General features: G+C 48.0%; 1 protein-coding gene and 1 pseudogene across 5 annotated transcripts in view; one reads left to right on the forward strand and one right to left on the reverse strand.

Moving 5' to 3' along the window:
- The window catches only part of SYNJ2 (synaptojanin 2), a 99,550-nt gene extending 83,387 nt beyond the window's left edge, over nt 1–16,163 (reverse strand). For 2 of the 5 annotated variants that reach the window (XM_027082461.1, XM_027082470.1), the window contains exon 1: nt 15,205–15,422. In XM_027082461.1, the coding sequence (XP_026938262.1) occupies nt 15,205–15,331 (127 nt within the window). In that variant the 5' untranslated portion in view covers nt 15,332–15,422. Of the gene's footprint in view, nt 1–15,204; nt 15,423–16,144 lie in introns of those variants that run through there. The other 3 variants (XM_027082452.1, XM_027082479.1, XM_027082488.1) reach the window with 2 other exon arrangements.
- A 730-nt stretch (nt 16,164–16,893) lies between these two features.
- LOC113607285 (40S ribosomal protein S5 pseudogene) lies at nt 16,894–17,581 on the forward strand (annotated as a pseudogene).
- Nucleotides 17,582–24,293: the final 6,712 nt, after the last annotated feature.

The raw sequence follows: 24,293 nt of genomic DNA on the forward strand, positions 1-24,293 counted from the left end.
CACAGGCTCCTCCCCTCCTGGTCCACAGGCTCCTCCTCCCTGGTCCAAGGGGTCCTCCCCTCCTAGTGGTCCCAGTGAAAAGAGAAGCAGGTGCCACTAGGCAGATGGACATTGTTATAAGTGCCTGGCTCAGGCCTGAGTGGATGGCAAGTTATTTCCAGCCCTCGTGTTCCAATATTCCTTTCTCTATCCACACCATTTAAATGAAAACAAACAAGTCCATTGTTGACACAGGCCGTGAGGCGAGTGTCACTGTTCTGTTAAGCTGGAGCCTGTGTACTGCTGCTGCAACTGATAGCCTTCCATCACTCCCCTCCGCCAGCAGGATCCAGCTCAGCTCCGCCTGACCTCAGCTCTGCCTGGTTGGGAAGCAGGAGCGGCAGAGGACCATCTCTGATTAAAGAGTTTTTCCAACATACAATATTTATCAGCCACGGATAAGATTCATGGTGAAGCGAAGTCCATGCAATGTATAGGCAATCAACACAGACAAAGCCCACTCACCCCCAGACGCACCACTTGCCCCACTCCAATCCAGATTGTTAAAAACATGTTATTCAGTATGAGGAAAGGTGTGATTTTCAGAATGCCAGTGGATACTAATAAGAATCTGCTAAAAGAGCTACTCAATTAGCATAGCTTAGTTCAATAAATACCGTATGTTCCTAATTTAAGCTTAAATTGTTATGGCTTAAAATTTTTTTGGGCTGGTTACAGTAAAGGGGCAGAATCAAGAGAGAGAATTTCATGCATTTTAATTAATTCATAAGTCTCCAATAAAAAATGTATAGCATCAGATTCCTAAGTTTAGCTCAGACTTAGATCTGAGCCGTCTTAGATTTTACTCTGCCAGGTCATTTCTCCTAAGATTCAAATTTCTGGGTGGTTTATAATTTTAACTAGGTGTGTAAAGTAGGGGTGTTTCTTATTTGTTCATGCTTAGTGTTTAACTTTTTGTTTTGTTTTGTTTTGTTTTTTTAAAGACACATGGAATCTGAGCGTAGGGAAGCCAGAAGAGGTTGTCATGCATTTGTTTTCAGATTAGGATTCTGAGGCCTGGGGGAATTAACTAAATTCCCCCAGCTAAGGAAGAGCTTAAGGAGTCAGGGCTAGAATTCAGGTCTTCAGGTAAGGGAACAGATGAAGGGTTTGGAGGACTTATCACTAGAACATTCCAGGGTCAGACCTGAGGAAAGGAGTTTGCTTTTTCTGAGTACAGATTACTACCACCTGTCAGGAATGTCGGTACAAGTTGAATACAAAAAGGCAGCCGGCCAGCGGAGATAAGCCGTACATTATGCTCACCTTAAATGTGGCCATTTTCCTCGCTCTTGATGGGTGACCGGCCCATCCCAGTCCTCCGCTGGGTCTGAGCATCAGTCCTGAACACCCTGCCCTCTCCCTACCCCACCCCCAAATCCCACATCAACACGGTAAGTGGGAGAGCATTTGGTGGCCCAAGTTCTGCTCCATGAGACATCACAGTGCTTTAAAGGGCATAGGAAAAGTCCCTCTTCCTTTCTTACCACGTGTTTTGCCCTGGGCATCACCTCAGACCTTGTCAAAGAGCAGAAGTGGCAGAAGACGATGCCCTGTTCTCAGGGAGGATATGGTTCCAGTGAAACACACAAGAAAGAGTCGGAGAGTAGAGCACAAGGGTCCAGCAGGTGGGGCAGGGGGGACGGCCCCATCACGCCCCAGCAGCCTGGGGAGGGGGGGTGGAGGGGCGGAAATGGGCACAGATGCAGGAACAGAATTAAGTACCAGCTCCCGTGATGTTACAGAAGCCTCGCCGGGAGAGTCCCATATCCTCAAAAAACTGCCTTAAAATTAAGTTCAGCCTTCTGCATTCATACTTTGGAATTGCTCGCATGAACTGGGCCACCGGAAGGAGCTGTTCTGCCCACCCTCCACAGCTAATATGCTCAGTGAATCCTCCCACCCGGAGTCATTTTCTGAACCAAGAAGCTATATAAGCAAATGGCAACCCTCCAGCTTCCTATGCCCCGAGTTCAGACTGCTGCCCCCCAGCACCTGGCCAGATGCATCCAGCCTTCCTGGACGGGGCCCTGTGCTCCACAACATGTGCCCAGTGCCCACCTTGGGTGCAAAGCAGTCTATCCACCCACGTGGCAGAGCCGTCCTCAGGGCCCCAGAACAGAGGACAGGAAGATACAGGACAGGAGGACAGGAAGTGTGCAGGGCGCCCAGCACACTCACTCAGGAACCTCTCCCCACTCCAAATCGAGGAGAGGTTCAGGACGACACCAACGTGTCATCTGTTTGACTGTCCTCACATCGAGATGCACGTCCTTGGGGAGCCTGGGGTCCACTGCCACCTCTACACCGAGGAACCCAGCACTTCCTTCAGAGCCTTGAGTCCTAACCAGGCTCTGTTCTAGGTGTCGGGACATCCACTCAGAAGGACAAGCCCCGACACAAGCCTCAGCTCTGCTAGAACACAGGACTGAAGCCCACACATTTCTCTTGAAGATCTCCCCCTTGTAATATCACACGCACTGCTCGCAAAGTGGGTGACTGCTTCCCCAAGCCTGAACACCCCGCTATAAAAAGGTGTCAGATGGAAAGCCAGTCGGGATGCCATGTGATGCTCACACTCACCGGCAGCCCTTCTCTCCACTGACTACACGTGTGTTTTGAAACCCAAGATAAGCAGAGAGACAACAGGACACTGCTGGTGTTTTTCATACACACACTGAAATTTCTTTTTTTCTAAGCATGGGATTTTAGCAAACAGACTGCTCTCTGGAGCCTCCTGGACTTGTTCAAATCACAGCTCGGCCACTAACTAGAAACAGAACCTCATGCAAGTTCTTACACTTCCCCGTGCCTCAGTTTCTCCAAGTGTAAATGGAGATGATTAGGACCTGCCTCTTTGTGAGGACTGAATAAGTCAATACATATAAACCACAAACAGTGCCGGGTGCGTGGTAAGCGCAAGTGTTAGCTATTATGACCAAGTGAACCAACGCTTACCTGACCAGCCGAAAATTCAAAACACTTTGCAATACGTATCCTTGAAGCAAAATGAGTTCATGTGTGTATTTCCTGAGATAGTCTACCCATAGAATACTGGATCAAGGACGGGCATGTTTTTAAGGGTTTCATTAAAGTGTCCTCAAAAATGACTTACATTTACATAACAGGGTCCCAGGTCTCTTTCCAGCAAGTCCTTGAAACAGGAAATGCCTGTAACTGGGCTGTTTTGTGTTGACTTTCGCTGAGAATCCGCCACCTAGCAAAGCGCCCACTGTAACTGCAGCCTGGAGACGCCAGCGCAGGGCTAGGGCCTCGCTTTCAAGCCCTCAGCTTACTTTGGTGCACGCACCTTTGCCAGCCTGATTTGATTTTCTCCTGGAGATGGGCTGGCCACCACACACACCCTAATAATAGGGACCCCAATCTAATTCCCAGGTCTGAGCCTGGGGCAGTTTGCCAGGGCTTTAAGGACACTTTGAGTGGGGAAAGAAACATCCTCCTCAGGTGAAAAGGTGACACCGTCCATCAACAGAAGCTGAGCAACCACAAATCACAAAGGGGTGCCTGGGCGCCCAGGGAACGCCCCAGAGTAAGACCTCGGCACGCCTGGCCTGACACCTCCAGGGTCTGAGCCGGGTACCGTCGGAGCCCTGCACCCCCTGCGTGGAGCTATTTGTAAGGTTTCAATCAAGCTCACAAACTGTTAAGTAAAATATGTTTTATTCTTTGGCTTGAGAAGGACACGCCCGGGACTAACCGGAAGGCCAGGCCCAGAATGCGCCCAGGAGGGAGAGCCGCCCCCAGCCTGGCCCCCTTTTCCTTCCACCGATCCCAGCCCCCTCTGGGCTTCATACCACCTTGTAGGGGCCTCGTGCACACACCTGAGGACACCCCAGCAACTGTGCGTCCACTTCCACTCACACCCTGCACCCTTGCTACCCCTCCTCCAGACCTGGGTAGACACACCCACTGCACAGTCTGTCGGGGGCCCTGGGAGGAGACCAGAGCAGGCTGGAGATTCCAGGATCCTGTGTACCCGGACTGTGGTCCAGAGGTAGTCAGGGAGAGGGTCACAAACGGCACGGGACACAGCCCCTTGGCCCAACTCCTCATTCTGGTGAGAGGCACAGGGCAAGGCCCCCTCTTGCCGTGGTCTAGGGGCAGTACCTCCACTGGGTCCAGACCATCTCCTTCGAGCCTATCAATGCTGTCCCAAGAGGGGGGACACCCGGCTCTTCCAGGCTGTGGTTTACTCTTTCTGTGTGATCACTTCACTCTTAAAAATGTATCTTGGGGCTTCCCTGGTGGCGCAGTGGTTGAGAGTCCGCCTGCAGATGCAGGGGACACGGGTTCGTGCCCCGGTCCGGGAAGATCCCATATGCCGCGGAGCGGCTGGGCCCGTGAGCCACGGCCGCTGGGCCTGCGCCTCCGGAGCCTGTGCCCCGCAACGGGAGAGGCCACAACAGTGAGAGGCCCACATACCACAAAAAAAAAAAAAAAAAAGTATCTTGGCCAGAGTCTCAGAATCAATTCACACCACCATTTCTGTTGTTGGTCACATTTCAATCCATCAAGTAAATCTGAACTTACACACATACAAATGCAAGTCAGGAAGAAAAAAAAAAAAAGCCAAGCCAAATTAATTAAAACCTTGGTGGCAATACACCAACTAAATTTTAGGAAATTTAGTTTTCATATAAAATACAGGGACGGGTGACATAGACTTGAACCGTACTGATAGCCAACCACAGTGAGTGACAGGTACAGCAGATTCCTTTTTCCTTCCACTTTTGCGTACATCTGAACATTTTCACAGGTAAAGGTTAGAGGAAAAGGTTTGGAGCCACGCAGCCCAGAAAAGGAGCCTGGCGAGATCTGATATCCCACTGCTCCTGGTGAGTTACCAAAAAAAGCCAGGCAGAAGCACACTTGCTCAGTTTGCCATCTTGTCAACCTTACGAGGAGCAAACCTACAGCTGGGAAAGGCCTGTTCATGAGCCACGGACACAACAGGCCGCTGCGCCCTGGGGTCACCACCCAGGTTTCCCAAGACCGGAGCCCGAAGCCCCCAGCAGGATTTCACCCAGGAGGATTCGCTCGACTCTCTCAGATGCCCTCAGGCAGGTCAAACTTCAAGTCACGGACCGAATAAACCCAGGCCACGAAGCCTGACAAAGTGGCCAAGGTGGCAGTTTACACAGAGCCTTGCTCGGCTCCATGGCCACGTCTCCAAGTCAAACAAAACTTGACACTGTGGCCTCTCCCACAGCAGCTGGGAGAACCCAGGCGCGTGTTCACACAGGACCTCTTCCCCCAGAAGCTCAGGGAATTTCGGGACACTCACTAATTAGCTTCATTAAGTCTCGCAGAGCCTCCTGCCCACCCCGCTCCCTGCTCCACGGCATGCATAGCTGGGGGTGGGAGAGGCAGGACTGCACGACTCACACCCACGTGTAAACACACACGCACTTGCAGACCACCCTTCCTGGGGGGCTGTCTGGAGAACTCTGGAGCATTGCTGCTGGCTCTAAAAATGGACGAAATGCATGAACAACAGGCACAGTTCCCTTCATCTGGTCTGCACGACGTCTAAAAGCGACCAAGAGAGACAAGACGGCAAGCGCTTTTTGTCCCAGTACACAAATAAGAGAACATCTGTGTGTTAACTGTGGACGGCAGACCCAGGGGAACGGTTCCAGGCTCTGGCTTTGTATCTAAACTTGAGATGCCTCCTACCGTTGAATCAGGTCATCGAGAAAACTTTATAAAAACCTTTGAAATTGGTGCCAACCTGTTTGGCTTTTCTGCCTCTGGAATTCCTGTTCCTGCTGATCCACATTAAAGACAGATTCTCAACCTAATTCTTTTAGAAGCTGGAACTTGGAAGTATTCCTCCAGCAAACCTCCTGCTGGCAGGCTGGGTGGCCGCCTAAGTCACGTTGGAATAGGACTAACCTAGAAATCGGCCAATCAACGATCATCAGTTTTTCCTAAACTCACCACCCAACCCAAGCTCCTATCTCAGCACTGCCTGAAAACATCAAGCAAAGATGAGCCCCTTTCCCTGGGAAGCCTTTTCAAGGTATGATCCTTACGGGTTGAAATGTGCCTTGAAGAGCTGTGCTTATGCCTGTTGGGCCCACCCAGCTCGCCCGCCAGTCCCCGTAAAAGCAGCAACGTGCACCTGCTGCACAGCTGCACAGAATTTAGGACCACTCGGGGGCCAGGGAGAAACCACTGCCCTCGACAGTGGGAATAAACCCTCGACTTAAGTCCGCTTGACCTCTCATTCCTCACTGGGGAGACCCATCACAGGAAACCACAGCTGATGTGAAAAGTAAGCTGCCCCCAACCTTGAACCTCATGGAATGGCCAGGGTTCCACTGCCAGCTTTGCCAGCTGCCAGAGGTGTACTGCCCCTCGCAAAAGTAGAGACTGCAACCTTCTTGGGGGAAAAAAATGAAAGCACTCTTAACCTTATCCAGAAAAGGAAAGCAAAAAGCTAGACCTTTAGAACACAGATGGGAATTTCAAGTTCAGAGGCGGTCTATCCAACTGTGATGTGTTTAGAATACTCTAAAAGTCTGAGACAACAGCTTTCTAGTAACAGAAGGCTCCCACAATCCTTCTCTGGACCAGCAACATCACCAAATGCTACAGCTGCCTTTTAAAAATAGTTTCACTTGAAGAGACCATTGTTTCGGAGTGCACGAGGACAGGGGATTCAGAGTACTGCCTAAACGAGCTCCAGAGACGGGCATGAGACGCTAAGGCTGCTGCTGCCGCCACCAAAAATCCTGTATGCGAGCACAGGTCACTCTCCACACCTCCCCTCCCGGGAGCCCATGCAGCCCACCAACGCCAGGGTCCCGTGATCCAGGGACAACTTCCCACGGAGAACGCACAGCGTGCCTCAGGCTGGTGCGACGTGCAGGCTCACCCCGCATCTGTACCCCTCCCTCCCCACCGGCCTGAGTGAGCCAGAGCCCCCTAATCAGCTGCTCCTTTAACCCCGCCCTGTCTAAGCCAAGAACAGATGCCCTCAGGTGACCTACACACAGAGGCGGGTCCAAATCCAAAGCTGAACCCCAGGAGCTCTGCAAACAAAGAAACGAAAGGGAAATCTCTCCCAGCAGCCTCAGGAGCAGCGGATTAAAGCTCCACAATCAACTTGATGTACCTGCATCTGTGGAATACCTGAATAGACAACCAATCATCCCAAATTGAGGTGGTGGACTTTGGGAGCAACTGTAGACTTAGGGTTTGCTTTCTCCATCTAATTTGTTTCTGGTGTTGTGTTTATCATAGTTTAGTATTTAGAATTTATTAACAATGGTAGATTTGTTTACTGATTTGGTTGCTCTCTTCCTTTTTTTTAACATATATATATAATTCTTTTTTCCTTTTTCTCTTTTTGTGAGTGTGTACGTGTATGCTTCTTTATGTGATTTTGTCGGTATAGCCTTGCTTTTACCACTTGTCCTAGAGTTCTGTCTGTCTGTTTTTTGTGGGGTTTTTTTCGTATAGTTTTTATCGCTTGTTACCATTGGTGGATTTGTTTTTTGGTTTGATTCCTCTTCTTTCTTTTTCTTTTAATTACTTTAAAATTTTTTTATTTTTAATAATTTTTTTAATGTTTCATTTTAATAACTTTGTTTATTTATTTTCTTTTTTGTTTTCTCCCTTTTCTTCTGAGCTATGTGGCTGACAAGGTCTTGGTGCTCCAGCTAGGTGTCAGGCCTGTGCCTCTGAGGCAGGAGAGCCAAGTTCAGGACACTGGTCCACCAGAGACCTCCCCGGCTCCACATAATATCAAATGGTGAAAGCTCTCCAGAGATCTCCATCTCAATACTAAGACCCAGCTCCACTCAACGACCAGCAAGCTACAGCGTTGGACACCTTATGCCAGACAATTAGCAAGACAGGAACACAACCCCACCCATTAGCAGAGAGGCTGCCTAAAATCATAATAAGTCCACAGACACCCCAAGACACACCAGCAGATGTGGTCCTGCCCACCAGTAAGACAAGATCCAGCGTCATCCACCAGAACGCTGGCACCAGTCCCCTAAACTAGGAAGCCTACACAACCCACTGAACCAACCTTAGCCACTGGGGGCAGACACCAAAAACAACGGGAACTACGAACCTGCAGCCTGCAAAAAGGAGACCCCAAACACAGTAAGTTAGCAAAATGAGAAGACACAGAAACACACAGCAGATGAAGGAGCAAGGTAAAAACCCACCAGACCAAACAAATGAAGAGAAATAGGCAGTCTACCTGAAAAAGAATTCAGAGTAATGATAGTAAAGATGATCCAAATTCTTGGAAACAGAATGGAGAAAATACAAGAAACATTTAACAAGGACCTAGAAGAACTAAAGACCAAACAAACAATAATGAACAACACAAAAAATGGAATTAAAAATTCTCTACAAGGAATCAATAGCAGAATAACTGAGGCAGAAGAACGGATAAATTACCTGGAAGATAAAATAGTGGAAATAACTACCACAGAGCAGAATAAAGAAAGGGAATGAAAAGAATTGAGGACAGTCTCAGAGACTTCTGGGACAACATTAAACACACCAACATTCGAATTATAGGGGTCCCAGAAGAAGAAGAGAAAAAGAAAGGGACTGACAAAATATTTGAAGAGATTATAGTTGAAAACTTCCCTAATATGGGAAAGGAAATAGTCAATCAAGTCCAGGAAGCACAGAGAGTCCCATACAGAATAAAACCAAGGAGAAACACGCCAAGACACATGTTAATAAAACTATCAAAAATTAAATACAAAGAAAAAATATTAAAAGCAGCAAGGGAAAAACAAAAAATAAATAACATACAAGGGCATGCCCATAAGGTTAAGAGCTGATCTTTCAGCAGAAACTCTACAAGCTAGAAGGGAGTGGCGGAATATATTTAAAGTGATGAAAGGGAAAAACCTACAATCGAGATTACTCTACCCAGCAAGGATCTCAGTCAGATTCGATGGAGAAATTAAAACCTTTACAGACAAGCAAAAGCTAAGAGAGTTCAGCACCACCAAACCAGCTTTACAACAAATGCTAAAGGAAATTCTCTAGGCAGGAAACACAAGAGAAGGAAAAGACCTACAATAACAAACCGAAAACAATTAAGAAAATGATAATAGGAACATACATATCGATAACTACCTTAAATGTAAATGGATTAAATGTTCCAACCAAAAGACATAGACTGGTTGAACGGATACAAAAACAAGACCTGTATATATGCTGTTTACAAGAGACCCACTTCAGAACTAGGAACACATACAGACTGAAAGTGAGGGGATGGAAAAAGATATTCCATGCAAATGGAAATCAAAAGAATGCTGGAGTAGCAATTCTCATATCACACAAAATAGACTTTAAAATAAAGACTATTACAAGAGACAGAGAAGGACACTACATAATGATCAAGGGATCAATCAAAGAAGAAGATATAACAATTGTAAATATTTATGCATCCAACATAGGAGCACCTCAATACATAAGGCAAATGCTAACAGCCATAAAAGTGGAAATCGACAGTGACACAATAATAGCAGGGGAGTTTAACTTCCCACTTTCACCAATGTACAGATCATTCAAAATGAAAATAAATAAGGAAACACAAGTTCTAATGATACATTAAACAAGATGGACTTAATTGATATTCATAGGACATTCCATCCAAAAACAACAGAATACACTTTCTTCTCAAGTGCTCATGGAGCATTCTCCAGGATAGATCATGTCTTAGGTCACAAATCAAGCCTTGGTAAATTTAAGAAAACTGAAATCATATCAAGTACCTTTTCCGACCACTACGCTGTGAGACTAGATATCAATTACAGGAAAAAATCTGTAAAAACTACAAACACATGGAGGCTAAACAACACACTACTAAATAACCAAGAGATCACTGAAGAAATCAAGAGGAAATTAATAACTACCTAGAAACAAATGACAATGAAAACACAATGACCCAAAACCTATGGGATGCAGCAAAAGCAGTTCTAAGAGGGAAGCTTATAGCAATACAATCCTACCTCAAGAAACAAAAAAATCTCAAATAAACAACCTAACCTTATACCTAAAGCAATTAGAGAAAAAAGAACAAAAAAACCCCAAAGTTAGTGGAAGGAAAGAAATCATAATGATCAGAGCAGAAATAAATGAAAAAGAAATGAAGGAAACGATAGCAAAGATCAATAAAACTAAAAGCTGGTTCTTTGAGAAAATAAACAAAATTGATAAACCATTAGCCAGACTCATCAAGAAAAAAAGGGAGAAGACTTAAATCAATAGAATTAGAAATGAAAAAGGAGAAGTAACAACTGACATTGCAGAAATAAAAAGGATCATGAGAGATTACTATAAGCAACTACATGCCAATAAAATGGACAACCTGGAAGAAATGGACAAATTCTTAGAAAAGCACAACCTTCTGAGATTGAACCAGGAAGAAGTAGAAAATATAAACAGAACAATCACAAGCACTGAAATTGAGACTGTGATTAAAAATCTTCCAGCAAACAAACTCCCAGGACCAGATGGCTTCACAGGCGAATTCTATCAAACATTTAGAGAAGAGCTAACACCTATCCTTCTCAAACTCTTCCAAAATATAGCACAGGGAGGAACACTCCCAAACTCATTCTTTGAGGCCACCATCACCCTGATACCAAAACCAGACATAGATGTCACAAAGAAAGAAAACTACAGGCCAATATCACTTATGAACATACATGCAAAACTCCTCAACAAAATACTAGCAAACAGAATCCAACAGCACATTAAAAGGATCATACACCATGATCAAGTGGGGTTTATTCCAGGAATGCAAGAATTCTTCAATATATGCAAATCAATCAATGTGATAAACCATATTCACAAACTGAAGGAGAAAAACCATATGATCATCTCAGTAGATGCAGAGAAAGCTTTTGACAAAATTCAACACCCATTTATGATAAAAACCCTGCAGAAAGTAGGCACAGAGGGAACTTACCTCAACATAATAAAGACCATATATGACAAATCCACAGCAAACATCATTCACAATGGTGAAAAACTGAAACCATTTCTTCTAAGATCAGGAACAAGACAAGGTTGTCCACTCTCACCACTATTATTCAACATAGTTTTGGAAGTTTTAGCCACAGCAATCAGAGAAGAAAAAGAAATAAAAGGAATCCAAATTGGAAAAGAAGAAGTAAAGCTGTCACTGTTTGCAGATGACATGATACTATACATAGAGAATCCTAAAGATGCTACCAGAAAACTACTAGAGCTAATCAATGAATTTGGTAAAGTGTCAGGATACAAAATTAATGCACAGAAATCTCTTGCATTCCTATATACTAATGATGAAAAATCTGCAAGAGAAATTAAGGAAACACTCCCATTTACCATTGCAACAAAAAAAAATAAAATACCTAGGAATAAACCTACCTAAGGAGACAAAAGACCTGTATGCAGAAAACTATAAGACACTGATGAAAGAAATTAAAGATGATACGAACAGATGGAGAGATATACCATGTTCTTGGATTGGAAGAATCAACATTGTGAAAATGACTATACTGCCCAAAGCAATCTACAGATTCAGTGTAATCCCTATCAAACTATCAATGGCATTTTTCATAGAACCAGAACAAAAAATTTCACAATTTGTATGGAAACACAAAAGACCCTGAATAGTCCAAGCAATCTGGAGAAAGAAAAACAGAGCTGGAGGAATCAGGCTCCTAGACTTCAGACTACACTACAAAGCTACAGTAATCAAGACAGTACGGTACTGGCACAAAAACAGAAATATAGATCAATGGAACAAGATAGAAAGCCCAGCGATAAACCCATGTACATATGGTCACCTTATTTTTGATAAAGGAAGCAAGAATATACAATGGAGAAAAGACAGCCTCTTCAATAAGTGGTGCTAGGAAAACTGGACAGCTACATGTAAAAGAATGAAATTAGAACACTCCCTAACACCACACACAAAAATGAACTCAAAATGGATTAAAGACCTACATGTAAGGCCAGACACTATAAAACTCTTAGAGGAAAACACAGGCAGAACACTCTATGGCATAAATCACAGCAAGATCCTTTTTGACCCACCTCCTAGAGAAATGGAAATAAAAACAAAAATAAACAAATGGGACCTAATGAAACTTAAAAGCTTTTGCACAGGAAAGGAAACCATAAACAAGACAAAAAGACAACCCTCAAAATGGGAGAAAATATTTGCAAATGAAGCAACTGACAAAGGACTAATCTCCAAAATTTACAAGCAGCTCATGCAGCTCAATATCAAAAAAACAAAGAAACAACCCAATCCAAAAATGGGCAGAAGACCTAAATAGACATTTCTCCAAAGAAGATATACAGATGGCCAACAAACACATGAAAGGATGCTCAACATCACTAATCATTAGAGAAATGCAAATCGAAACTACAATGAGTTATCACCTCACACCAGTCAGAATAGCCATCATCAAAAAATCTACAAACAATAAATTCTGGAGAGGGTGTGGAGACAAGGGAGCCCTCTTGCACTGCTGGTGGGAATGTAAACTGACACAGCCACTATGGAGAACAGTATGGAGTTTCCTCAAAAAACTAAAAATAGAACTACCCTACGACCCAGCAATCCCACTACTGGGCATATACCCTGAGAAAACCATAATTTAAAGAGTCATGTACCACAGTGTTCACTGCAGCTCTATTTACAATAGCCAGGACATGGAAGCAACCTAAGTGTCCATCGACAGATGAATGGATAAAGAAGATGTGGCACATATATACATGGAATATTACTCAGCCATAAAAAGAAATGAAATTAAGTTATTTGCAGTGAGGTGGATGGACCTAGAGTCTGTCATACAGAGTGTAGTAAGTCAGAAAGAGAAAAACAAATACCGTATGCTAACACATATATATGGAATCTAAAAAAACAAAAACCAAAAAAAGGTTCTGAAGAACCTAGAGGCAGGACAGGAATAAAGACGCAGACATAGAGAACGGACTTGGGGACACGGGGAGGGGGAAGGGTAAGCTGGGACAAAGTGAGAGAGTGGCCTGTACATATATACATTACCAAAAGTAAAATAGATAGCTAGTGGGAAGCAGCCGCATAGCACAGGGACATTAGCTTGGTGCTTTGTGACCACCTAGAGAGGTGGGATAGGGAGGGTGGGGGGGAGACGGAAGAGGGAGGAGATATGGGGATATATGTACAGCTGATTCACTTTGTTACAAAGCAGAAACTAACACACCATTGTAGAGCAATTATACTCCAATAAAGATGTTTTAAAAAATAAATAAAAATAAAAATAGTTTCACTTAATTTAAGAAGACTTCACAAGTTAAGTATTCAGCCCAAAGTCTACTGAAAAATGAATGCTAGGTTAAGTGACAAATGTGGACTGCATGTGAGCTGAGGCCCATTCCTGTCATTACGCCCTCTGTTCTAGAATCCAGACTATTGTAATCACCAACATAATGTACATGATTTCAGCCCAAACCTAATTTCCAACGGAAAATATGCATTGCATTCCTTTCATTAATCATTTTAAAATCTTCACTTTTGAAAAAATAAAGTCTTTTTATCCCAGTGGCTTGAAAGGAACTCAAATATATAGGAACCTTGCTTAAAGTTGCTGTCATCCCACTGAATATTTTAATCTCTTTGATGAAGCAGTAGTTTTGTACCATGCAATTTAATCTCTCAGCTCTGATACATGTGGTATGAAGTAGACATCTAAAATGGAATGGAGATTTTTGTGGTTTTCTTTCAAGACCTTAGCAAATGACCAAACTTGGACTTTTCGGGACAGAGCACAAACTGGAATAATCTGATAATAATTTAATCCATGATTACTGCACACTTATGGTGCTGACAATACTGGAGATGTGTTTTAGTAACCAAGTGACTGAAAACAAGGCAGATAACCATATGCTAATGAAATGATTAGGGAAGCAGAAAGAGAAGAGATGGTCCTTCCAAGATGTATACCGAAGAATCTAATTGAAGAATTGATGCATACAATCTGAAAAAAAAGATGATTCAATTATAAAATGTGGTGGGCGTGACTGCACAGGTCATCTACCTAAAGGACTGGTGATCCTCCTCTGAGCTTTGTTTAGCTACAAACAGGGGAGATGATGGACACCAGTTGTAAGCCTGCTCTCTACTGTTCAGGTTGAAGTTCTAACAATTCTACCTGGTTTCGCTCCCTTTGTTACCTGGCCTTCATCATGAATGTTAGCCACAAAACAAGGTGATTCCAAGAAGCCGCACACTGTACAACGATACAGAAATAGTCACTGGAAGTCAGGTAGAGCTGTTTGTCACCTTGGGCAAGCACGTTTCTTAGCCTCTTCAGGCCTCAGTTTACTCCTCTGTAGTATGGGGATAATACTAGTCTTTTTGTAGAATTGTGAAAATTAAATGAGATGGTCTCTAAAGCCCTTGACACAATGTTAGTGTCAAGACTTCCTGGAGCTCACAGGTGAAATACATTGACTTGGCAACCGCCTAATGTCAAATACACCCAGCACTGGTTTTTGTGGGGGTTTTTTTGCCTCCAAGTTCTATACTTTGCAGTACTGATGCTTCTCAGCCAAGTATTTACATGAGGCAAAGGTGCCATCAGCGCTTTCTCCGGAGTCTGTTACGGTGCTTTCGTCCCCATCCCCCCCGGGAGTGAAGGAGGTCATCACAAGGGAACGGGCATTCACTGGTTTCATCAACAGGTGCCAAAGAAAAACAGCGCCAGGCACTTGGTCGGACCGCCTCCTAAGTCACCCCTCTTAGATGGTCTTGAATCTGTAACGGGTCCCAGGGGAGCGCGGGGCAGAAGGGACCAGAGGCGGCTCTCCAAGAACGGACCCCGCCGGCAGGCGCGCAGACCGCAGACCCCTGTGGGCCGCCTGTGCACCCGGGAGCAGCCACACGTGTCTTCTGGCGTCCCCGGCGTCACTTCATTCAAACTGGCCACCCGCCACGCTGCGCGTGCGACGCCCACGCCTCCGCCACCTCCGCGCCGCCCGGGACTGGTCGGCGACCAGGCGACCTTCCCTCCCGGCATCCTCCCCGGGACAGGGGACCAGGGCGCGGCCCGAGCCCCCGCGCCGTTGCGGAGTCGCCGGCCCGGAGCCCCGGGCGGCGCCGCCTGCCGCACTCACCGAGCGTGGCCACCGTGCCGGCCTCGAAGAGCAAGCAGTCCCCGCGGCCGCGCGCCTCCAGAAGGATGCTGCTCTCCCCCGAGGCCTCCAGCCGCCCGAGCAGCCGCAGCCCTTTGCTTAAAGCCATGGGCGCGCGGCCCGCCGCCGCGGCTCCCCGCGCTCCCGCAACTTCCAGGAGTTTCACTTCGCGCCCACGCCGCCGCCCGGCGCAGGCTCCTCCCCGGCTCCTCGGCGGCCTCCGCCCCGCCGCCTCCTCTGCGCCCGCGCGCGCCGCCCCGGGCAGGTGAGGGCGCGCGGTCGCCTCCCCGCCTCCCGGCCGGCTCCGCTGAGGCGCCACGCTCCCCCCAGCGGCCAGGCAGTGGTGGGAGGCCTCCGGGCTCGCTCGGGGGCTAATCCGGGGCCCGGGTGCGGAGGGGAAGTCCCCCTGCGGTGGGCGGCAGTCAGGAAGGAGGATTCCACACATTCCTCGGCGCGGAGGAGGCTGCAGTCTGCCGGGCGCCCTAATGCGCCTGAAACGTTACAGGACGCCCGCGGCCTTATATGGGCAGCCGGGGCCTGGCCGGCGCCGCGAGGCTGGAAACCACCGGGCCCTCCGCTGTCCTCCCTGGTCCTCCCAGTCCCGCTCACGCCTCCCTCTCTCGTCTACTTCTGCGACCATGGACGAGTCCCTGCTTCTCTGGGCCTCAGTAGCCCTACGGGTGAAGCGGGATTAGAAACTGTACCTACTTCGTAAAGTTGCGGTGAGGATGGAGTTAATTCGTGTAAAGGGCTTGGTGAGTGCCTGGCGAGTGGAAAGTGTTCCGTAAGTGTTGCCTTCTACTAGCTTTCTGTACGGAGGGTACTGCGGTCCACTGTCCCCCGCCCAGGTAGAATTTGGGAGGATCAAAGGTGTGTTTTCTCGGAGAGAACTGAGACCCTGATCTCTAGACCTGCCACTTACCGTGTGAGCTTGACTTCTCTGAGCCCGCTTTTCTCCTTTGTCGGATGGTGACCGGCACCTGCCCCACCGGCTTACAGGATGGGTGCGGAGGAGCCTAACGCTCGGGAGTAACGCGCAGGGCCAACTGTGAGACGCTGATGGGTGTGGGTGCGCCAGGGCGGGGCCCTTCCCTCTCCCTGCCCGCGCCCTTTCCCTCCATCTTGCAACCCCTCCTCCCACTCTGGTGAGTGTGTACAGTCCTTGACTTAAGGGTAGATACTACAACAAGCCAGTTTGTACTCAGACATGTGGACAGCAGCACATATCCCTGCATCCTCCACTGGAGTACGTGGACCTGGCAGCTATGCAGGGCCCCTCTTGGCACTGGGTTTTAGCCAGGATGTCGGGAATGGTCTGCAGGGGAGGAGAGATAGAAGGAAGGAGAGGGATTCCCTGGAATCGCCCTTTGGGTGGGTTTGGGGGGCCTCGTTTCCTTCTCCTGTAAGGGATGTGTATGGATGGCCCTGAGGCCTCCGTCAGGATGTTCCCATCAGGCCCCACACCCAGTTGGTTCCTCTCACACCCATTCTGCTCACGTGGAGAAGGCTGTGGGTTAAGCCATTTGTCTCTCGGGCAAGTTCCAGAAGGAGCAGAGCCCCCGGTTGGCAAGCAGGATGGTGGCGCCCTTGCAGAACACTCAAGAATGACCAGGAACGCTTCCCATCTGTGCCAGGGCGCGCGTGGTCCACGCCGAGCGGCCGAGACGCCTCGGCTGCGCCTTCAGGATGACGGAGTGGGAGACAGCTGCACCTGCAGTAGCAGAGACCCCGACATCAAGCTCTTTGGGAAGCGGAGCACCGATGATGTGCAGATCCATGGCATTTCCCTGCAGGATTACATCGCAGTGAAGGAGAAGTATGCCAAATACCTGCCCCACAGTGCAGGGCGCTACACGGCCAAGTGCTTCCACAAGGCGCAGTGCCCCATCGTGGAGCGCCTCACCAACTCCATGATGACGCGTGGCCGCAACAATGGCAAGAAGCTCATGACTGTGCGCATCATCGAGCACGCCTTTGAGATCATCCATCTGCTCACAGGCGAGAACCCCCTGCAGGTCCTGGTGAATGCCATCATCAACAGTGGCCCCCGGGAGGACTTGACCCGCATTGGGCGAGCTGGAACAGTGAGGCGGCAGGCCGTGGACGTGTCCCCGCTGCGCCGTGTGAATCAGGCCATCTGGCTGCTGTGCACAGGTGCCCGTGAGGCCACCTTCCGGAACATCAAGACCATTGCCGAGTGCCTGGCAGACGAGCTCATCAGTGCCGCCAAGGGCTCCTCCAACTCCTACACTATCAAGAAGGATGAGCTGGAACGTGTGGCCAAGTTCAACCACTGATTGCCTGACCACAGCTGCAATAAACCTGTTTTCCCTTTGGGGTGCCCCCCCCCAAAAAAAAAGAATGACCAGGAACCACCAGACATTCCATCCTCTGTGGATACCCTCTCAGGGAGTGATTTGGGAAATAAAGGAAATGTGAACAACAGCAGAGATTCAAGTCATTCCTGAGCCTCCTGCCCCCTTGTCACAAATTCAATTATGTGGTGGATATCCCGGGTATGATGCTCATACGCTATCCAAACATTTGTAAAATGAAGACACTATTTCCTTCTGAGAACAGTGTGCCCATTAAATGAGGCAGAGTAGCCTTTGGCCCACTTTTTCTTTCCTTTTAGATGCAAAGCTCACTTCTTCCAGGAAGCCTTCCTGGGATGCTGAGGTTCCAGACAACAGTGTTTATGTACCCTCAGATTCACAGGTGTCCACTTCAGCTCTCACCTGCTCATATGTTGCTTGAGAAGTGTTTTTAGATTTCTCTTAGCCCTGTTTCACAAATTAGGTCATAAGATCTTAGGAAGGGGACCAAGTCTTTTAAAATTTTCTCTCTCCTCTTCTTTCCTGCCTTTCCTAGTATCACATAATTTACAGCTCTGCACAGTGGCATGCTGAACATATTTTAGAAAATTTCCTATAGTCCAGACCAGCACTTGAGCTTTACAGCTTATGGAATCTAAGACACAATAAGATGAACCACTATTTTATGTACCACTGAGAAGGAAAAAATGGTGCCGATTAAACCATGTAATTAAATCGTTAGCAGTGCCCTGATTTCAGCAATGCTATAACGTGCATCTTAGACACCAATAATGGGTGTTCCCCTGCCTCTGAGAATTGGCACCTGCTGTTTTCAGGTCATGGTTTGGAGTGGGATGGTCCACAGGGGCAGCAGAGGAAGCCCCATCCTTACATACACACTGCTTTGATAGGCTGAGGGTCACTCAGGCACTGGCACGTTTAGCAGATGGAGAAAGTATCAGATCTTGAGACATTAGAGAAAAAGGTCAGCTCTGGTACCTAAACCATGAGTGGAACCTGGGAAGACCAGTGGACCCATGTGAGTGGCGAAAGCTTGGGCATATCCCACTCCTGAGATGCAGAGCTCTTGGAGGTCTATGATTGGAGGGGGAGGAGGTGAGGCGGGAAGGAAAAGCCAGCTCTGTCACCCCTGGAGTAGACAACGGCAGGAAATGCAACGGAGCTGTGGCCCGGGGAGTCAGCCAGGACCTGGGGAGCCAGGGAGCCCAGCAAGTTATCAAAGCAGAGAGAGGAACAGGGGAGAGATACACGAAAGACTGTACCTGGTGCCTATTGCATGAGAGGCAAAAGGACAGCGAGAAGTCAGAAAGGAGCCCAGCATTGAGAGAATGGGGAGGTGGTGGTCCCATCGACAGAGACAGGAGAATGAGGGAGGAAGCCAGTGTGAGCAGAGACAGGAACTGGGGGTGGGGAAGTGGGCCTGGTCTGGCTTGTGCTGAGTTTAAGATGATGCAGGTCAGCCAGCAGGAAAGGCCAGAAATGAAGAGTGGAGGCTGTGAGGGGAAGAGCTCTCTGAAAGGGGGTTGGGGGGGTGAAGGCCAGTCTGAGTGTGGGAGGGGCAGGAAGAAAAGACTAGAAAGAAGTGGCCTGAGATTAGGGAAGCCCAGGTGTGGCAGGGGATGCTCTGGGAAGCAGGATGGTCACTGGTTGAGACCCTCAGAAAGGTCCCTAACAATGAGGGCTCAGGAAAGAGCCTTGGTTTGGTGAGGAGGTAATGGTGACCTCTGAATTAGAGGTTGGGGGAAAAGTCAGCTTGCAAAGAATTAAGGAAGAGGGCTTCCCTGGTGGCGAAGTGGTTAAGAATCCAACGCAGGGGACACGGGTTCGAGCCCTGGGCCAGGAAGATCCCACATGCTGTGGAGCAACTAAGCCTGTGAGCCACAACTACTGAGCCTGCACTCTAGAGCCCACGAGCCACAACTACTGAAGCCTATGTACCACAACTGCTGAAGCCCACGTGCCTAGAGCCTTTGCTCCACAACAAGAGAAGCCACTTCAATGAGAAGCCTACGCACCACAACAAAGAGTACACCGCAACTAGAGAAAGCCCATGCGTAGCAATGAAGACCCAACACGGCCAAAAATAAAAATAAATTTAAAAAAAAAAAAAGAATTAAGGAAGAAATGGGGGCAGTAAGCATAGTCTGCTGACTCTGGAAGCCTGGCTGGGAAAATCACAAAATAAATAGGATGGTGGGCAGAAGGGACAAGAGACCTTTCTAAGATGGACCAGGCCTGCTTAGATGATGTTTATATCAGATCATCCTAGCTGCTGAGTTGAAACTTGAGGGAGCAGTGGCGCCAGAGAGGGAGGGGGCGGCTTTGACAACCCGGGGGCGCTGGCGGTACGTGGACAAGGGCATCGGGAGTGGGGTGGAGAGAAACGGCTGGGTTCGGTATAGGTCTGTGAAGGGTGAGCCCACAGGATTTGCCGTTAGAGCAGATGTGGCATAAGAGGAAAAGGCAGGAGTTTGGATGATGCCATGATCTTGGCCAGAGCACCCGGAAGGATGGAACTGCCATCATCTGAGATAAGGGCAGCTGTGGGAGGAGCAGATGGCTGGGTGGGTGGGCAGATTAGGGCATGTTAAAAATCCAGGTTGAGGTGCTGAGTGGGCAGTAAGTTATGGAAGTCTGGCGTCCAAGGGCGAGGTCTGGGCAGAGAAGTAAATGTGGAAGCTATCAGCATCCCGATGGTGATGGCCTGGGTGAGTTCACCAAGGGCTGAGTGCTAGTCAGAAAGGGGAGTGAGGGCTGAGCCCACGGGTGCTCTGATCTGGGGCACTGAAGGGGAGAAAGGGGGCCCCAGAGGCTGCTCTGGGTCCAGTAGGACGAGGACTGGTCCTTTGAGTTTCGTCACATGGAGGTCATGGCTGCCCCTTATGAGAGCAGTTTTGGGACATGGGAGGGGGTACAGGTCGTTCTTTTTTACAGCCCGTTTCTTCTTGCATGACCCTTTGTACAGTCAAGGATCTAGGTATTGATTAAAACCATGCAATACACTTTGAGACCGTGATTTTGAACCCTCTCAGCTTCTCCCCGTAAAACACTCCATCGCTCTAATTACACTTGGACCGTCTTCCAGTTTTCCTGCCTCTGAAAGTGTGGCACACACCGGACACCATTCTCTAATAGGGCTCTGACTCATGTAATAATTAAGTGACTGACTCACGCATAATTAAGGTGATGATAATAGGATTTTTCTGGGTTCGTTTCAGTTTCATGTACCTTTGAACTTTCCTTAAAAGGGATTCATTAAACGTACAACTAATATGACTTAAATTTGATATCTTAATAAAAGTTTTCAATTAAATGCATTCACAAATTGGAAAATATCCTTTTGTCAGACCACACGCCCTTTTAGGGGTTTCAGAAGAATGTGATCACCGTAAGTATAGTGGCAAAGCAAATCAGCCCATAGCAAAATGAGCTGTACTGATCCCTATGTGTACTGACAGGCTGGCTTTCAAAGGTTCTAGCCCTCAGTTTTAGTAAAACTTGAACGTTTTTCAAAGTACTTTTCATATGCAGTATTTCATTAGATATTCATGACACTGAATATGTAAAGTTATAAGCTAATATTCTCAAGTCATTAATTAACTAATTCATTCAGTTACCCAGACTGCAATCTCCCATAAACTTGTTTGGTGGCCTTTCACTCCCTTAACTCTGAAACCTCAATGTCACCAAAGAAATTGCATAAGCTTGCAGACTGGTGTCATTTTTCTAAACAATAATTATTTAATATCATCAGATATTCTGTTAGCGTTCACGTTTCTGAGTGTCTTGTGAATGTCATCAATCACTTTCCATAGTCTGTGTGCATCGCACAAGTAACGTTTACACAATGAGACCGATGTGTCTCTTAACCTCCTTTAAATACATAGGTTTCCCTTCCATTTCTTTCTTCCCTTGCGATTTATTTGCTGAGAAAACTAGGTAGCAGCCCTCACAGAGTGCGTCCTGCTGAGTGTCCCTGTGGTATCGTTTAGCGTGTTCCCTTGCTCTCTGCATGACCTATAATATAGCTCAGTGGCTGGAGACGGAAGCTCTAGCAGATTCTGTCTCCTGGGTGGGTGTGTTCTTCCCGTCAGGAAGCACAGGTCTGATTTTTTCTCTTTGTGATGTAGCAGCCATCGAGCCTCAGTGCCATAGTCTTTGCAAAACAGTCACGCTCTATTCTATCATTTTCTTCATTTGTAGCTAAAATTCTTCTAAAAGAACAGAAAATACCCATCTACTGTTTGTTTACCCGATGGTAACGCAAACAAGAGAGGTAGAATAGGAATCTCTTCCTTTATTTACTAGTGTTCAAAATAATGAGTCATTTTGAACTCAGTGAATTGGTCCATTAACATCCTCCAATGGAGACAAATTCGTTTTTGCACTTTCATTATGAACTCATATTTGAGTTTAAATGGACTTGATGTGTCCCAGTCCGTTGCAGTCTTATCTTTATTGATGCTCAAAATGTTCCCTCTTTGGCCAGTGGGAGCATCTTTGTGGGATGGAACCAACTCCAGTGGGAGTTGGTTCCAGGGTCCTCTTGACAGGACCCCAGCTGGTTGGGATTGATCGGTTCCTTGCCTCCTAGTGTGACCATATCAAGCTCATCTTGTACATTTTTTACTCCTAAGACCTGGAATTCGTCATTTCTTCAAGAAGCCCTGATTTTTTTTGGTGGAAAAAGGAATCTCAAGACCACAGTTGGTCATTTATAAATTTTAGCCTCATGATCTCATAACTTAACTACCTGTTAATCCAGGACAGTTTCACCCAGTTAAGCTCATTTCCTCTAAGACAATTGTTTCAACATTCTCCTCCCTCACACACCCCATCTCCTTCACCCCCTACTCTCAGCAGTTTAGGCCTCAATACCTCCTAGAGAAAGTAGAGCCACGAGAAGAGAATTCCCTCATCGTCCATCACCGAAGCTTCCCCATCGTCCTCTTTCCCGCAGTGACAGGGAGGAAAACTTGAACATTACGTTCTTCTCAATAAGCTCTGCAGGACGGAAAATATACGAACTTCAAACAGCTGCAAAAATAGTGTCTTGGGGGGAAAACAGAGTTTCTACATCAATACAAGTCCCTGCTTCCCTCCATGTGCTCAGACCCCGTCCACCTTCCCTTCCCAAGGACTCTGTTCCTTCTCTTAGCCCTACGGTCCCAGGTCACCCATCTCCCCTTCTCTCCTGGATCGTTCCCTGCAGGGTACAAATGCGCTCCAGTGTCTCCCACTGTAAAGAGGAGACCCTCCCTCCACCCCACGTCTCCCTTACCACGGCCCTTCTCAGAGGTCATGAACTTCGAACGAAGCCAGTCTGCAGGATTTGGGTGGGTGGGGGGGTTCCCAGCACGGTTCAGGGGTGTTGAAGCAAGCTGGAGCTGTCCAGCTTCGACAGGTAAGTTTCGCCTGGGCCCACCTCTCCTCCGGACCACTGCGACCACCCTTCCCTGGACTATGGCAGTAACTGGCCTGCTTCCTCACCCCACCTCCAGCATGCAGGGTGAGGCGTGTCACCCCCTCGTCCTGGCTTCTGACGGCACTTGAGTGTGGTCCCCCCTCTGCCCCTGCCGTCCTCCCACCCATGCCCCTCCTCCACCGAGGAGGCACGCCACCCTCGAGCGGTCCCCCGACCACGCCAAGCCCCAAGTCAAGGAGCCAGTGTGAACTGTCGTCCACTGTCTGCGTCCTTCTCAGCTTGCTTTCTTCAGCCTCCACGGGACCCCTCAGGAGGAGCCCACCACACTATTACCCTCCCTAGCAGGTGTCCCTATTCTTTCCCTCGGTAGCAGGGATTCATGTCTGAATCCTTCACACATCTGTGCTTTACTTGGTTACTGTCACTCCGACAGAATCCTGTAGGAGTTAAACGCCAGGACTCGGCAGCCTGACGGCCTGGGTTCGAATCCTGGAGCCACGCTTTCCACGCCGGGCGACCTTGAGCAATTTAATACGTAACTTGCTGCCTCAGATTCCTCACGTTTTATACGTGAGAATGAAGGACACTGTGGGCATTAAGATACATGTAAAGGGCGTGGGGCAGCGCCTGCCCCATGGCGGGACTACGCTGGCGTTAGTCACCACCCCGCTCTCCCACTGTCCCGCAGGCTTCAGGGCCACGTCTATAGAGTTACTGTTGGACGTCCAGCACCTGGCATCCTGGAGTCCTTGTTGAGTGAGGGAATGAAGGACACGTGGACACCTGTGTGGAGCCGGCCGGGAAACTGAGCCTCTTACGCAGACGCTGGGCCAACGGCAGCTCGGGTGATACAGGCCTTCCCTTTCGTTCCCAGAGGCTAGAACTGAAATACACAAGAGAAAGACAGAGCAGCCAGTCATGGGAGGAGTGGGAGGTTGGTCTGTGTTCCCTGTGGTCGGCAGCCCCCCGCCCAGGAGAACAGGGCTGCCCAGCTGTGAGGCCCTTTCTAGCTCTCTGGTGTCACCATCACAGAAACAGCTGTGTGTTGGCCGCTGTCCATCCTGCCGGGGTTGGGAAGCCCCGCGGTGCAGGTGAGGTCTGCAGTCACCTGGCTCAGCTCCCCGGGGAAGCTTGCCTGGCTCTGCTGGCCTGGGCTGCGTGGCGGGTGTTGGGTACCATTAATAGGGGGGTGGCCTCGAAGTTCATTTTATTAAGGAATTTTCTTTTGTAAACAAGGAGCATGAGGCACCGATCTGTGTATCTACACACACACACACACACACACACACACACACACACACACACACACA

The sequence above is a fragment of the Aethalodelphis obliquidens genome, unplaced genomic scaffold, assembly GCF_003676395.1.
Source record: "Aethalodelphis obliquidens isolate GAN/ISIS:26980383/991018 unplaced genomic scaffold, ASM367639v1 scaffold3, whole genome shotgun sequence".
NCBI classification, from domain to species: Eukaryota; Metazoa; Chordata; class Mammalia; order Artiodactyla; family Delphinidae; genus Aethalodelphis; species Aethalodelphis obliquidens.